The sequence below is a fragment of the Condylostylus longicornis genome, unplaced genomic scaffold (assembly GCF_029603195.1).
Source record: "Condylostylus longicornis isolate FDR11 unplaced genomic scaffold, ASM2960319v2 ptg000031l, whole genome shotgun sequence".
Classification (NCBI taxonomy): domain Eukaryota; kingdom Metazoa; phylum Arthropoda; class Insecta; order Diptera; family Dolichopodidae; genus Condylostylus; species Condylostylus longicornis.
In genome coordinates, this window is record NW_026578000.1 from 1,352,810 (window position 1) to 1,369,250 (window position 16,441).

At 27.5% G+C, this 16,441-nt stretch overlaps 1 protein-coding gene across 1 annotated transcript; it reads right to left on the reverse strand.

Moving 5' to 3' along the window:
* Positions 1–12,302: 12,302 nt before the first annotated feature.
* On the reverse strand, positions 12,303–15,998 carry LOC129608317 (lipase 3-like). The gene is made up of 6 exons (XM_055519768.1): positions 15,737–15,998; positions 13,578–13,755; positions 13,301–13,512; positions 13,074–13,223; positions 12,862–13,020; positions 12,303–12,783 (listed from the first exon to the last, which is right to left on the reverse strand). The coding sequence occupies exons 1-6, from the start codon at positions 15,935–15,937 to the stop codon at positions 12,391–12,393; spliced, it is 1,293 nt and encodes a 430-aa protein (XP_055375743.1). The 5' UTR covers positions 15,938–15,998; the 3' UTR covers positions 12,303–12,390.
* Between the last annotated feature and the right edge of the window lie 443 nt (positions 15,999–16,441).

Here is a 16,441-nt window from a genome sequence, read left to right on the forward strand (position 1 = left end):
CTACATTTGATGCAATGGGATCCGTTGTAGGGTAAGATTCTCTTTCATTCGAAGAGCCTGAATTTTTCAAAAACCCATTATAGTATTTGACATTTGCATTAATCTAGTTTGCGAGTTTGCCCATTTCTCTAGTATTTTTATTCTATAGAACTCGTACTGTAGCACTGATATCATACTGTCGAACATATATTAGATCTCTTGTGAGATGTAATTTTATAGAGTTGATTACAATTTCGGTGACGTATTACATGTTGTACCATTTCCTCTCATCTGAGATAGATTTGCATTATTTCAGCTTTTAATATCAACCGATTATGAGTATCGTAGCTAGATATACGCCCCCCAAAATTATCATTTTCATGTAGAATCACAAGGGTTGTCTCATGTCTCACAAGTTCATCTGCTTTACAATTCCTTTAAACCAAATTCAAGTTTATTTTGACCTGACCAACTATATTATTAAGCGAATGTTTTGCAATGTTTTCGGTACTTTAGATCAGTACCAAAATTGAAGAACTGAAAGCTATTTGAAGTTTTAAGCAAGTAAATATTATGAATTGAGTGTTGCCTCTTCCTTGCTTCAAGTATCAAACGTTGCAATATACTCATATTTATTTATATTACAGGTCCAGAATTTAGACTCTGGCTACCACTATCATTTAGTGTTACAAAATCCTGTTTTATACACACTTATATACAAATATATTTTATATTATTTGCATTTGTATTTGTATACACATAATATAGTAGTTTAACATATGCTAATAATAAGTATTTTCGCGTGTTTTTATTTTGATAAGACTGAATTTCATATATTGTTATAAAGAACGTGTGTACATAACGTATGTTGTGTAAATAATATATTACATATGTACATAATAAATGTAAAAATTTCGACTGAATAAAGTTAAGACCAAAAAATTAATTGAGTCGAATGAGCGAAAAACGAAAAACACTGAAAAAAAAATTTTTAAGGGAGAATTTGGTTTTGAGATGGAGGCAAAAAAAATATTTTTTTTTCTCTTTCGATTTTATCAATTAAAATTTATTATTTTAATTATGGGCTTTAATATTTTTTTTTTTATCATACATGAAATGGAATGGTACAATCATGATGTCGTCGATCCGAATTATTTGTTTTAATTTTAATCCTTTTTTTTTCTGTGTTAATTTTTTCACAAAAAATTATTGGAAAATCTATAGAACAAAAACATATTGGAGCAATATTTTTGTTCCTTTCCGGGCGGGGTAATCGAAGAGAAATATGACTTTTAATTGCACTACAAATTTATTTTAATATTTTGTATATAAAAGAAGTGCAAAAAAAAAAAAAAGGACGAAACTTAAATGGCTGCCTGACTGAAAATAAATTAAATGGTTAAAATTAAACGATTCGGAATAATTCTTTTAATAAAATTACTGTTTAAGGATCGAAATAATTTGATTATTTTATGTGTGTGCACCTTAATATGAATTGGGATAAAAAGAGGTAATTAATTTTTATACTTATTAAAATATTTTTATATTTAAATCAGAATGTATACATATAGGTATGTGTATTGTATGTAATAATTATGTTGTGTTAAATGATTATATATGAAAATTATAATTTTATATGTGAATGGTGTGAGAAAATACTTTAAGAAATCTATATATATATATATTTAAATTACGGTTATTGAACTTTGCAAAAATATTAAATTGTAACTGCTGCAGAAATTCTTTAAATGCTGAAAATACGATTGAAACACGAAAATACGATCAAACAAAACTATAGTGTTCAGTTTGTTTGACTAGTTTTAGGAAGTTATGACAACCCAGGTTCGTATAGAATTCGTTAAAGTCTGCCTAGATTGTAGATTCCAAGGGAACCGAGTGGGACAAGAGTAACCCTCCAAGCCACCGCAGCCATTTTTGACTTATTGTAGCCTCCCCAGATTCTTAGAATCGGATCGCTCTTAATGAAGTCTCTGTGAGTCCTGTGGGCCAACTTTAGTCCTGCCCTGTCCTCGCCAGAGAGAAGTCGGTAAGTCACTAGCCGAGCTTCCTTCAATATATAGAGGTGCAGTGGCGGCAACCCGATCATCACCTCCAATGCAGCGGTAGGAGCCGTCCGCATTGCCCCGGTCACTCCCAGGCAGGCCAGCCTCTGTAGCTTTTCCAGCTTGGCCCGCACTCCCGCCTGCTGAGCCTTACGGCACCATACAATCGACGCATAGGTGACGATGGGCCTAGCAAGGGCCGTATATAGCCACAGTGCTGGAATGGGAAAATACGTTAGCCTTTTACTAAACAAAATGCAAGCCCTAGGCCTAACTCCAACTGTATTATCATACAATAGATCACCTGTTAGGCCCTTAACCTGATCCTTCACTATGTAAGGCTCTTGGATAAGGGCGATATCGAGATGATCCTTCATAAATTTATGAGCTAGAATATCAGTAGATGCCCTAGCATGCTGTAGATTTATTTGGATGCACCTCACAGTCATATCATTTCCTTCGCCCCCCGTCTATGGGATTCGGTCCTTTAGACAAAGGCTTTACATGAGCCTTGCTTCCCATTGCCGCCTTTTTACGCATCTTGGTGGGCGCCTGCCTTGCCACAGCCTCCTTTGCCGTCCTAGGTGCCACGATAGCCTCTCCAACAGCAGATATCTAAGCAGTATCGGGCTTCCCAATAGGCTTGGGCCTTTTTTGTTCACCCGGGACGCTTGTATCCGGCGCGTTGGTCGATGGTTCTTCCGTTTCCGCCGTTTTCGGAGTGACTTCAGACTTTCCAATGAGTTTTGGCTTTTTTGGTTGGCCTGAAGTACTCGTCGTTGTCGCGGTGGGCGTTGGTTTTTTATTTTGTCCTGCGCTGCCGCCAGCACCTTGAGAGGATTTTCTTTCTTTAACCCGAAATGTCTTTTTGTAGTTATAATTTTGAAACGCCTAGAAAGCCTAGGAAGCGGTTGGTTACTATTTCGAGTCCAGCTCGACGAGAACATTTTTTTTAATTTATCTGCCTTTAATTCGTTCTTGTTCTGCAATTGTATGAAAAAATTTCCATTAGTTATTCTTATAGTAAACTTAAGAATTTTCTGCATTTCCTTAGCACATTATTTAAAACGTGTTGGAAACTGTATAAAATTTTCTTCAATGATATTGAATTCAAATTGGTTCCATAAGACCTTAGTTTGCAAAAAACTGAAAATTAATTTTTAAAAGCAATATTATTATTTTTAGATCATTTTAAATATTAAATATAATTTTCGTTTCTACAAAAATAGCACTTATATTTTTTTAACTAAAATCTTTGAAATTTGGAGTAATGTAATTAAAGTAGAGATGAAATGAATTTTTTAAAATTTTAGAGTAAATAATGAACTTATATTGTACTGAGGGTCCAAAATTTTTCAAAAGAAAGAAAATTTTCTTTCTTTCCATATTGAATAAAGTTTTATAATTAATTAAAGAGGTTGTAATTAAAATTGAGGAGCTATTTTTATACATAAATGTAGTTGTGTTCCTTGGCTTATTCGTGCATTTCTATATGTGAGTAAATAAGTATATAGGAATTTAAAATTGAGTATCACTTCTATGGCCTGTTATTCGTATTTCTATATCGTATTAGTTTGTATTATCGCATTTTAATTTGCATATCAAAAAGGCGGACGACAAAACTATCACCTCCTTATTATCCTTATTTTAAATTGAACGAGACAATTTCTGAAAAGTAATTAAAAGAAAAAAAAAATGTAAATTTTTTTGTTTTCGTTTTGTTTTCTTTGCATTTTTTTCCAAACACTTTTCACAAATTCTATTAAGGCTCCGAATAAATGACAACAAATTTAAATTTTTGTTTTTTTTTGTTGTTTTGTGCAGGATGACTGTTCTTATCCTGGTTGCTCCTATATTACAAGTTATTCTAATTCGTATACATTTGGTGTTTGTGTTTGTTTGCCTGTGCAATATGTTGATGAGATCCTTTTTATTTTTTTCTTCTTTTTTATTATAATGAAATTTAGTTAGATTGAAAAATTTCCTTGTTTTTCCAATTTTTTATTTTTTGACTCTTTTTTTTTATTATTGTTTTTTTTTTTTGTACTTTCTCCCGTCTATATTCTAATTTTCTTCTTCCTTGTCACTTTGTTTTCTTTCCTAATAATTTAATTTTTTTGTTTTTTTTTTTGTTTTACATCGTTATTCGTTATGTAATGTCTCCTGTCTAGTCCGACATTCTTTAAATTTTATAAAATATAAAATGAGAGGAAATTCCGTCTTAAGTTTGAAATTTTTTTATATTATATTTTATATTACTCGTATAATGAAGTATACCTATTTCTCATACAAAGAAACTACAAGATTCTATGTATACAGGAATATTGTTATTAAGGAACGATCGATTTATTTAAAGAATATCCCTAATTATATAGGTAAGTAAATTAAAAATTTATAATTTTTTTTTAAATTATAGTCAAGTTTCGAACCTAAATTGAGTGAATTAAGTCTCGAACCAAAAAAAAATTTGAAAATCGGAAATTTTAAAAAACGATCTCTGATTTTAGGTAACTAAAAGCTGCCTGCAATTAGTTTTCAGCACCTTCTACTCAGCATCTTCTAAAGCTTGATGCATAGTCAACATTCAAATTGCTGAATATCGGACTCTTACAAACTCTCATCAAATACAAGGTATAGTAATTTTCTTGCTTGAACAGCATTTTTATATGTATATTCTTTGTGTCCCTTTGAAATCATTAGAGAGAGCATAATTAAAAATACCACGTTAGACTTTCTTTTTTGATGGAATGGAAAGAACACGTCAAGAAGAAAAACATAGAATTAGAAAACAAATATAGGGAAACACATACTACTGGCTTCTTAGTAATAGGTCAAAATTTGCAACATACAATAAAGTGGTGATATATATAATCAGATAATAAAATCTATATATGGACATATGCTATACCAGTTTTTGGGTTCAGTCAAACAAACCCATATCAAACATATACAAACTTTCCAGAATAAGCTGCTTCGGAATATGTTCGTTGTTCCCTGGTCAAATTAATTAATTTGATTAATTTTAGAAATTTATGATCTCCAGGTGCGTTTTAGGTTCGCATGAAGTCCCTATTGAAAGGTCTATTGAAACTATTGAAAGGTTTGATCAGGGTTTGACAGTTCCGTCTATCTTTGTTATTCGATGATTTTTAACATCTGTAACATTTAGTATATACGATTTCTCTGTTTGACCTATCCTTTGAATAATTTGGCTATAATGGGGACTCTATGTAATTTCCGTTTGGAATTCTAATCTTAATTGAAACAATTACTTAAATTAAATTGAGCAAAAAAATTGAGCAAATAATTGAGCATAATTTTAGTCATCTCCCTTTTATCAGTTTACAGACCGTGTTTTAGGTAGGCTAATTTCTATTTTCAAACATTAAGTATGTTCATTCGAAGAACACCATCTTCTGCACAAACTGCAAGCAAGTACAGTTAATGCAACAATACAATTATCGTTTTTTTAGTGAAATTTTAAAAAAATTGATCCCATGTCATCTCAAAACTTATGCTTTAGCTAATTTCAATTCATAACTGGCTTATAGAAAATTAATTTATAGATTATGCAAAATTTTTATTGGAAAATTTGCAATTTCTTTTTATTTTCGCCTCATGTTTATTTTTCTAACACATCAATTTCTTTAATTCCATTTAAAATTTTTTTGTTTGTTTTTTAATGTTCAAAGGATATTTGCCTTAAATTATAATGGTATTATAGGTGTATAATCGTTACAAGTTAAATAATGTAAACAGGATATTTATATCCTTTCTAGATAAATTTTAAATTGAATTTTGGATTTTTTTTTTTTTTTTAATATTTTATAAAAATATTTTTGGTATATTATTATTTACAGTTAAAATTTGTTAAAGGACACAAAGAGAAGAGAATAAAATGTATGAACTGAATATATACCTGATATACGATTATACCTTGCTATATATAGGGTAGCAGGTGATAAAAAGTAAAAAAAAAAAATACGAACAACAAAAAGAAATTAATTTTCCAAAATATTTACGGAAGTACATTAAGACGTATACAGAATAATATACGAGTATATCAGTTTGAAAGTAAATTCGAGTACATAAATGAATGTGTATGTGATGACAAAGAGGAAATTAAAGATGTGCAAGAAATTTTATTTTTCTTTAAAAAAAAAAAAACTTTTTATATATATATTCATTTTTGAGCCAGAAATTATTTCGACTCTTCTCTTATTTTACTTAAGTGTTATACAGAAAGTAAAGTACTTTTACCTCTCTTGTGCAATTTGATTTAATATTTTCTTATAATGTGCATACCTTAAATTCTCATATTTTTTTTCATAAATTTTAATTCATCAAAGAACTTGTTAAATATATTTTCAAGGACCTAAAAATTAATGTTTTCCTTCCTTATTTTTAGGTTTTTTTTTCATGTTTTTTTTTTTGCTTACTGACATGATGAAATTACTACTGAAATGATAATGCTAGAATAAAATGAAGAAAATTATTTGTTGCCTTCTTCTGTTCCATTAGTATAACACTAACTGTATATATATATATATATATATATGTATACATACAATTAGGTATATAACGGAAACCTAATGATATTTTGTGTACTGTTCCAGGTTTACACGTTGTTTGTGTTTTTTTTTTTTTTTGTATTTTGTCACTCAAAATAAATTAGTTAAGTGAATTTTTTTATTCGGTTCCTCTCTTCTTCCCTTCTTAACAACTGCATTGCATACAATAAGGGAGGTTATGTGATCAAACCAAATTTAAGATGTCGAGTTTTTGGTAGGAAGGCACTTTTTCATAATTGGGAAGTGAGAATAAATTATTTTTGGAGAGATGTCAGTCTGTCGGTCCGTCGGTCTGTTTGTATGCATGTACTCAAGTTCGGCTAAATCGATTTTAATGACATTGGTTATGTTATTGTATTTTTGTTATGATCAGTTTTAAGTGATGTAACATACACCTCGGGAATTGGCCCTTTTCACGGACCGATTTTATATTTTTGCGCATATAAAGAGAAATAATCAACCAATTCCCTTGAAATTAATTTTTTAATTTGAATTCGAGGTGTTGAAACAATGAATTCATCAATTATTTTTAAAATAACTTAGTTTATTATCGAAATCAGCCCAAGGGCCGATTATAAAATTTTTATTATATCTATTTTCTTTCAGAATTTCTTTAAATGTAATATTTGAGCTCCGGTTTTTACCACAAATATCTAACGAACTTTTCAGGGAATTCGGATGGTACAACTAGTACTCTAAAGTACTAATTAATGGAACGATTTCAAAGACTCGCGTGCATCTATATTATAGGGTACCCAACTGCGGCAATTTAAGTTATTTTGGGACTAACCTCTTATTGCACTAATGTCCTTAATATACAATTGCGATCAATGTGCGGACCATATCAGAAAATTGTGTTCTTGTTTTTATTTTGAAATAAATCACATTCCAAATTTAAAATGAGACCGGGTAATAAAGTGTACATTATATATATTATTATTATATTATATAGAATATGAGAGAATGAAGATGAATTTTATACTTTTTTTTTAAAATATACATACTTATACTTAATAAATTTTTGAATTTATTCTTACTTATATATATATACAATAATATATAATTATGTATACCATCTAAAGAAGAGCCTAGGCAGTGTTAATCAGCGAAAAGAACGTGACTAAAGAATATAATATGTGAGTATAAGAGAGTTTTTAATAATAATAAAAAAAAAATTTTCCTTTAACAATATTGTTATATTACAATATACTATACTGTTATAACAGTAGTAATGATACTGCGAGAACAGATACTTGTATATGTGCGTATATGTCAATTTAAAAATTACAGGTATATAAAGTGTACAGATATATATGCGTATAATAGATAATTGAGATTGATGGTTAAGGTATGAAAGAAGAAATAAATTAAATGTGAAGCACAAAAAAAAAAAAACAAGTTGTAAGTAAAATGATGAAAAATAAGAAGAAAGTCGATGACGACAAAAATAAAATGAATGAATGAAAATAATTAAAGGTTTGTGTATAATATTGTGAATGAAGTAGGAAAATAATTGCGGAAGACAAACTGAATTGCATAATATATGTAAATGATAAATTAAATAAAATTTCAAATGTTAAGAAAAAAAAAATATCACACATCTTAACAGATTTTAAATTAAAAAGACAAATATACTAAAAAGAAAAATTAAATTTTAAGAATTTACAAAATTTAAGAAAATTTCAAGAATATTTCTAAATCTGAAAATTTTTATCATTCAAATAAGAATTGTAATGAAATTGCATTTTTTTAAAAATTATTGGAATAAAGAAAAAGTTTTCCTATATTTGGTCAATTCAAACTCTTTTCTTGCTCTTAGCTCAATTTAAAATAAGTCATACAGCTGTTAATAGATCAAAATTTAAATAAAAAATTTTACTAAATAGTTGGTACACAAGATGAAAGAATACTACTACCCCACTAACCTCTCATGATTACTTAATGATTTTGAATAAATCACAATCCATAGTTCGCCGTCTATTAGTCTAATTCAAATTGCTATGTAACTACAATTAAAATTCTCTGACATTTAAATACAAGTATTGTGTGACTTCTTAGAGCTTTAAATATTAAAAAAAATCAATTTTAAAATGATTTTCTTTTATTCTTCAGCAAATTATAAAGTTAATAACCATATTATAAAATCAATGCCCCCAAATATATGCAAAGGATTTTTAAAATTTACAAGTGAATACTCTACAATTCTACACTATTGTAGACGTGTATATGTTTCAGTAAAATATTTATGAAATGATCCTTATATTTATATGTATGTATATTGTGATAATTTACATACAATACAAATATAAAATGCCAGTTTAACGAGTAATTTTTTGTCATTCATTTTACATATTATTCAGTTTATTTGATTTTGTTCTTAAACTTCTGTTTACAAAATATGATAACCTAATATCAGACTAACATTAGGAAAGAAAAAAATTGGGATCTATTTTTGAAAAAAAAAATTTTTGGCAAAATTTTTGGAAAATTTTTGAAAAAAAAAAGTGTCTACTACCATTTTTACTGTCTGACCATCTGTTTTTAAAAATAATATTGCTCTTCAGAAAGTGTGATAATGAATGATTTTTTAAAAATTACTATGTATTTAAATCACAATCAAATTTGGGAGTTTTTTAAAAACAGAAACCTACTTCTATCTATAAGAAACTATACACAAATGACGGGTTGTCGATTTGAACTTTCAAATAAGCTATTGTCTTGGAATACGTTTCTCGCCAAGTTAAATAAATAGAGACGATTAAGAGCAACTTGGAACGATTCCAAGGGCTCGCATATATCTGCATCACTGTGGCTATGACAACGTGCCCAACTACGGCAATGGAGATCATTTCGGTACTAACCTCTTTGTATTTTGTTGTGGAGTGATTTTAAGTTTGGGAAGGAAAGGATTTGAAGAGATGGGGCAAGGAATTCTTTTTGGGTAGATTAAGTTCCTAGAACTACGGCAGGATATGGTAAGAGGGGGGGAGTAATTAATGAGTTGGAAGTGCGAATTTTCGAATCCAGTTATTTCGGATAATCACTATATCAGATGGTATACTGACAGCGCAAAGATAGATGCACGTAGATGAAGACGGGATTGTTTGGGGCAAGAACCAAATTCATTAAAGAATTCAGACCGAGGTGCATGAAGTAATGAATATATCCAATAATAGGGCTGCTATCTTAGAGGTGTATTAATTTTCAGTATTATCTGCGGCAGTTTGGAGCTGTCTTGAGAAACTCAATGAATTAGGTTGATGTTGAGTGCCAAGTAATATGGATGGCAAGCCATCTGGTAACAAATGAGGCAAGTGCCGCGCTAACTAAGAGCTATCTGAGTTATTTCTCTTTGGACCAGAGTCCTACTGCGAAATTGGACAACATCCTTTTTGTTAGGAATTAAGAAAAGGGAATGGAGAAGGACAAGTTTTCCAAAGCTGTGGCTAACCAAAGCTAAGGAGCTTCTAGGAGAATATAGAATATTAGCTCTAGATTTAAGTTACTATTAGGAAATGTGCTATTTAAAAAAAATATGAATTTGACGACTACATTTATTTTTAAATCAGTTTTCGAATTAAATTGCTAAAGAAGGACTAACCCTAAAAATAAATCAGGAAAATTAAGATTTCATATGATTTTGATTTTCTTTAAATATTTTTTAACTCGAACACAATAACGTACATAAGATTTTTTGTTTAAAAATAGTTTATGTACATAGAACAAGGATTAAGGATAATCGAAAGAAAATTTGGGAGTAAAAATATTTTATTTTATTTTTTATATTTGTTTTTCTTTTTCTTTTTAATATTAAAAATAGAAATTTATATAATAATAAAAATTGAATTTTTATTTTCTATTATTCGAAGTCAAAAAAAAAATTTTTTTTTCTTGTTGAACTTTATTGTACTTCTTTATCCTTTTCAATTTTTTTTTTAGTTTTTGCTTGTTAGAGTAATGATTTTAAATCACTTACAATATTCTAGCTGCTATCTATAAATAAAAAAGCAAAACTGGGAATAACACAATAACGTAGATGTAAAAATTCTAGATTTTTTTTTTTTAAATCATAGAAGACATACTTATGGGTTTACTTAAGAATTTCGCAAATATTCCAAAAATTCTATTTGAAAAACTTTAATAAGAAATCCTTTATTTTTTTTTTCTTTCTATTTTTAGGTTTTACTTTTATTGTTGAATGATAAAAAATTAGGTTAACCACCATTTCTCAGAAGAATCAAAAATTTATTTTCTCTTTTTCCCCATTTTTTTTTTTTTTTGCAAAAAAATTTTTTGAATTTTGATTGCTTTTATTTTTTAACTGGAAAGAAATACTTTTGGGGTCTACAAAATGCTGTGGTTATTGAATTCATAATAGTTTGTTATCTATGTTAAGAGGAAATAGGAAAAAAATAAAGAAAAAAAACTTGTGAACATGAGAGAAAAAAAAATGGTAGTATTTAAATGTTATAAAACTAAAAATTATTGTATTTGTCGTCAGCCTCAATATTATATTCTTTAACAATCTTAATCCGGTTTGTATTCGATTGAAATTCAATTTTGAAAACTGATTCAGTTTGACTGGGTTAATAGACTATATATAAACTAATGAAAATTTTATGTAAAATCTCATGTATTGCATACAGAGTGTCTAAAACTCAACGGTACTCCTAATTGTCTATGATGTGATACAATAGGTTTAGAGATTCATTTATTATCAAATTCTTCTTAAAATTGTTCAGACATTGTTGGAAAAATAATTGGATTTTGATTAAAATTTTGATTTTGCATTTTACAATATAACACAAATTAAAAATATCTTTGCCACCAATGATATTGCACTTGAAAGAGAATTTTGAGAACTTTTAAATGGGAACATCAAATCCCATATTAAATTCCCCGAGCAATAAGCAAATTTCTAACAATTTTACTGTTTTCATAAAGACCAATTCATACCATGTGCATTAGGGCGAAAAAATGAAAATCTCTCCTTATGTATTATGTTCGTCTGGACTTATTCTATCACCTTGATTCAAGAGTCTTACACATCCTGTATTATGTGAATAAGGATAAAACTATTTTATAAGTTGGGATATAATTTTATTTTCAGAATAATGGATTATATACAAGGATCGAAATAAAGTTATTATTTTAAGATTTTCTCCAAGGGATTATTATTTATTTTTTTTTTTTTATTTTAATATAATATTTTTAAATTGTGAATATTATTATGGAAATACATTTACATACTTTAAATATGCATAAAATATTAAAAAAATGAAGAGAATTTATAGGTACTTATTTAAATTAAAATCAAAACTATTGAGACTTATTATTATTATTTTGTTCTCTCTTTATTTTTGAGTGATTTTAAAAGATTAAATTTAATTTCTCAGAAAAAATTTAATTTAAGAGTAGGTATTTTTTGCTCTCCAATTTTTAATTTTAATTTCCTTTTTTATATTACACAAGATACATGAATATTAGGTAATATTCTCTCTTAAGTAGTTGACATAATTGAGCAGATTACCGGCGGGAAATTATAGTTTATATTGAATGTTATCATTTATTGATTTTTATATTAACTCTAATTTCATGGTATGTTGAATATAAGATGCTCACCTCATCTGTTCAAATATATAGTTAAGTAAATCTACAATATTTAAAAACTTTATTTTCTTTTATTATTTTTAATTTATTTTATCTAGTTTAATGTTTTTTTTTTTTTTTCAAATTCATCTAAAACAATAAATATAATGTCACAGCAAATTTTGAATTTAAAGTATTCCATCTTCAACTAATTTCATTAAAGTAACAACTCTTTCATAGCAATATGGTCTTGCATCAATTCCCCATACAAAATCTAAATGACTAAAATCTACATCATCAACTAAAAATTTTCCAATACGCATCGGTAAATTTTGATGTAATTTTTCAATATCTCTTGGATCTGCTAACCAATCATTTGTTGAATAATGTAAAGCAACTTTTGTTCGAACATTTTCTAATCTATATTCTGGTGGATTTAAACTACCATATTTCATAAAATTTTGAATATATCCATAATCATATTGACGGAATTTCCCGGAACGATTTAATTGTGAAAAATGTATTATTTGTTTAGTTGAAGCACCAGCTGGTGTATGTCCAATCATAACTGGCATCATTGTCTAAAAAAAAACAAAAACAATTTAGAATTAAATGTAGGACATTAAAAGAGTGTATGCTATATTTATTGTATAATTTACCTTATTCATTTGGTGTTCATTATAACCGCATATTGCAAATATTATATTCGAACAGATATCTTGTGTTAAAGCACCATCTTTACAAAATACTCGACTAACCATAGCTAAGAAATCACTATTTGGTAAGAATTCATCTGGACCAATCCAACTAATCAGGCGCTACAAATTGAATAATCAATTTAAATTTATGAATAATAAAATTTTCATCTTACTGCAAAATTTTTCATTAAAAATGTTATAACTTGCACTATGGGACTTCGTATATGAGATACATAAGCAACTGGAGCTAATGCATTCATTGAAATTATTTTTGATGCATATTCCGGCTTTTCACTGCACATAATCCAAAATGTTATTGTACCCTTATAAAAATAAATATAACATTAATTATAAATACTCGTATAAAGAACTACAATATTATTTTCGTAAATCAGTTTACTTGTGAATGTCCAATATATTGTAATTTCTCTCTTGTTGTATTTTTTAAAACATAATCGATCATAGCTGGTAAATCATATACTCCGATTTCATGAAATGAAAATTGCCAAAATTTACTTTTATCTGGACTAATTGAACGATGTTCCCTTGAATAATGATTACCTCTTGCGTTACCCATCCAAACATCATAACCAAGATCATAAAGCATATAAGCTACATATATCAATTATATTTTAATATTAAGAAGTATAAAAATATTACGTGTGTATATTATTTACCGAATCCTCTATCAGGCCCCATCATTACCCATGTACTAGAAGAATCCAAAAGACCATGCATTAAAAATACTGGTTTTGCTCCAGGTCTAGGCATTCGATGCATTGTTAGAATATAACCATCTACCGTTTCAACTTTATGTACTTCTGATGGTCTTCCATATTTTTTGATTAATTCAGGCTAAAATTATAAAAATATTATTTTACAAATATGTGATTCATTTAATAAATTTATAAAAAAAACAAAATGAAAACATTGATAAAGAAAATTCAGTTAATTTTTTTTAAGCACAATATTAATTGCCTTTTTAATGTTTGGCCTTTTAAAAGTACTTTGTCAGCTTTTTTAATCAATTATTATAAGTAAATGATTCATTTTTAGTTACTGATTGAGTACGAGAATGCCGCCGCAAACAAAAATATTTTAATAATATAAAAGTAGAACAAAAAACCAATACGTATTACAAAAAATAATATTCTAATTTTGATATTATGACTGTTATCGCGAATTACTAAAAAAGATCCCCGATCCCCCGTTAAGTTTATACAACGATAAAGATTTTTTAAGTATAAGTACTTGAAAATTTTTCAATTTTTATAAAATTCATAAAATTCACATTATTATACAAAAAATTTTGTTCATGTTTAAGATTTCCGGAGACTATAACGAAGTTGAGCCCTGACAAATTTTTTCTTACACCAGCTAAATTCTTTTAAATATCACACGAAATCTGAACTGTGCATAGAATTATATTTTTTTTTTCAGAATCCCCATTACGAAACCGGCAATTTTACTGCGTTCCAAAAGTTTCAAAATTCATAGTCATATAGTTTTCGGTATAAAATTTTTTCATTCTTTGCACAGATGGTTTAAATCGTACAAAATTTAATCTTTAATTCGTGAAATATTTTGTGATTGATTATGCTTGATCTCTGTCGCATCTCTGTCGACTCAAGGGATCTTTGTGGAGCGCGATTGCATTTTGTAAACTTTGTGGCATTTTATTTTGAATTGTGGAGCTTTGGCTCATATAAAAAGAAAATTTATGGGTGGCTCTATTTTGACTGCAGACGGGTTGCGGGTACTTATTGAAAAAATAATGTCTGCCCAATATCCAACTAGTATTGGATCCAGGTGTTTTATTTTTACCCTGTTCTTGCAATACACAATCAACGGAAACCTTTCACAATCAATAAAGAAGATTTAAAATCAGAAAAAAACACACTTTACTTTTTATAAAATATTTTTTTCTAAACGCGTTACATAGTTTTTATTAGAAGAACTTTAAAACTAAATTGAATATTGTAAGTTGATCAACTTGATTGCGAATTTTATCAAAGCTTTTTATCAATGACTTTGTAAACAAATAGTGGAGGTATTGTAATCGTACTAAATTTTTAGATGTCGAGTTTTCAAAGGGAATATATTTTCCTAATTTTATAGAAGCAGAAATACTTGTTTTTTTAGCAGGAAGTTAATCATTTTGTTTATCGATCAGTTTTAATTATAATTGAACCGATTTTAATGAAAATACTTATATTATATTTTTCAGCTCGCCTTAAAGATGTTTTGCATTGTCCAGATTTGGTTACGTTTAAACTATACTGGTGCATATAATTATGGGGTTTTGTTAAAATTAATATACAAATTTTTACAGGTTACGAGGCACACAACATTAAATATAGAAGGTTACTATAATTTTCTTAAAATTTGAAATAAGCGTACAATATCATAATTTTTGTCACACTTGAAAGTTGAACTTTAATAGAGTTAGCAAGTATTATGCACAAAATTTATATACGATACTGGCCACATCAAATTTTTTAGCATTTATTTTAAAATTAAACAGCTGTGTAAAAGTTTAAACTGGTTTTAACACGCTATTATATAAACTTGAACTTGTACAATTTAAATAAAAATTATGTTAGCTACAGCTATTTGATAAATTTTTTTCTATAATAATCTTTTAAAAAATAAATTAATATTTTGTTTAAATAATTAATATTTGCCGTTATTAACTAATACCGTAGTATATGATGGTTCACATTGAATTACATTAATCTCTTGAAATTCTATCGAAGATTTATTCAAATACACTTTTATTTTTCATTATTAATTGTTATAATTTTTAATTGGACACTGTTGTTTTTTTTCAACTTACAACTTGTAATAATGAATCTTCTAAAATTTCCGGATCAATTGGTTTCTTCAAATTGAAATATGATTCTAATTTATCCGGTAGGAAATCATCAATACTATTTAAATCATTAAAATCATCACCACTAATTGAAATTATTTCATATGATAATATAACACTTATATTAATATAAAATATAAAGAATATTATAGATTTCTTAAACATTTCTTTATTAAATTTTATTATAATTAATTTTTTTTCTTAGTTATAGTATATTCAATGTCAAGCTGATTTTGCAACTGAATAAAATAAACTTGAAGCAATATTATTTATAATACTACTAAAAATAAATTTTAAACAAGTGGAATTAGATTGGTTTTAAATAAAAATAAAAAAAAAATATTATTATTATTATTAAGAATTCATAATTATTTTCGAATCAAATTTATCAAATAATTATTATTAATCACCCTCTTTATTATTGTACTATTATTTTTCGTACGATAAAATATAATATTTACTTTAAGTCATAAAAAGTATATATGCATAAGATTTAGCACACAAGTACTTCCAAGTGGGGTTGCAAAATAAAAATCTTATCAAAAATTTTAAAAAATTCTCTTCTCTAAACAATTCTTATATATACTTACACTTGTAGTTATTACGTCTATAAGAATATTCGATTGTACAGGGAATACCACAAAAGAGTTCAGTATTGTTATATTAAAG

Coding starts and splice junctions, on each gene's coding strand:
- LOC129608317 (XM_055519768.1), bottom strand. CDS start 15,937: ATGTTTAAGAAATCTATAATATTCTTTATATTTTATATTAATATAAGT. Junction 13,513..13,577: donor GGGGCCTGATAGAGGATTCG/GTAAATAATATA, acceptor TGATATATGTAG/CTTATATGCTTTATGATCTT. Junction 13,021..13,073: donor TTTTAATGAAAAATTTTGCA/GTAAGATGAAAA, acceptor TTCAATTTGTAG/CGCCTGATTAGTTGGATTGG.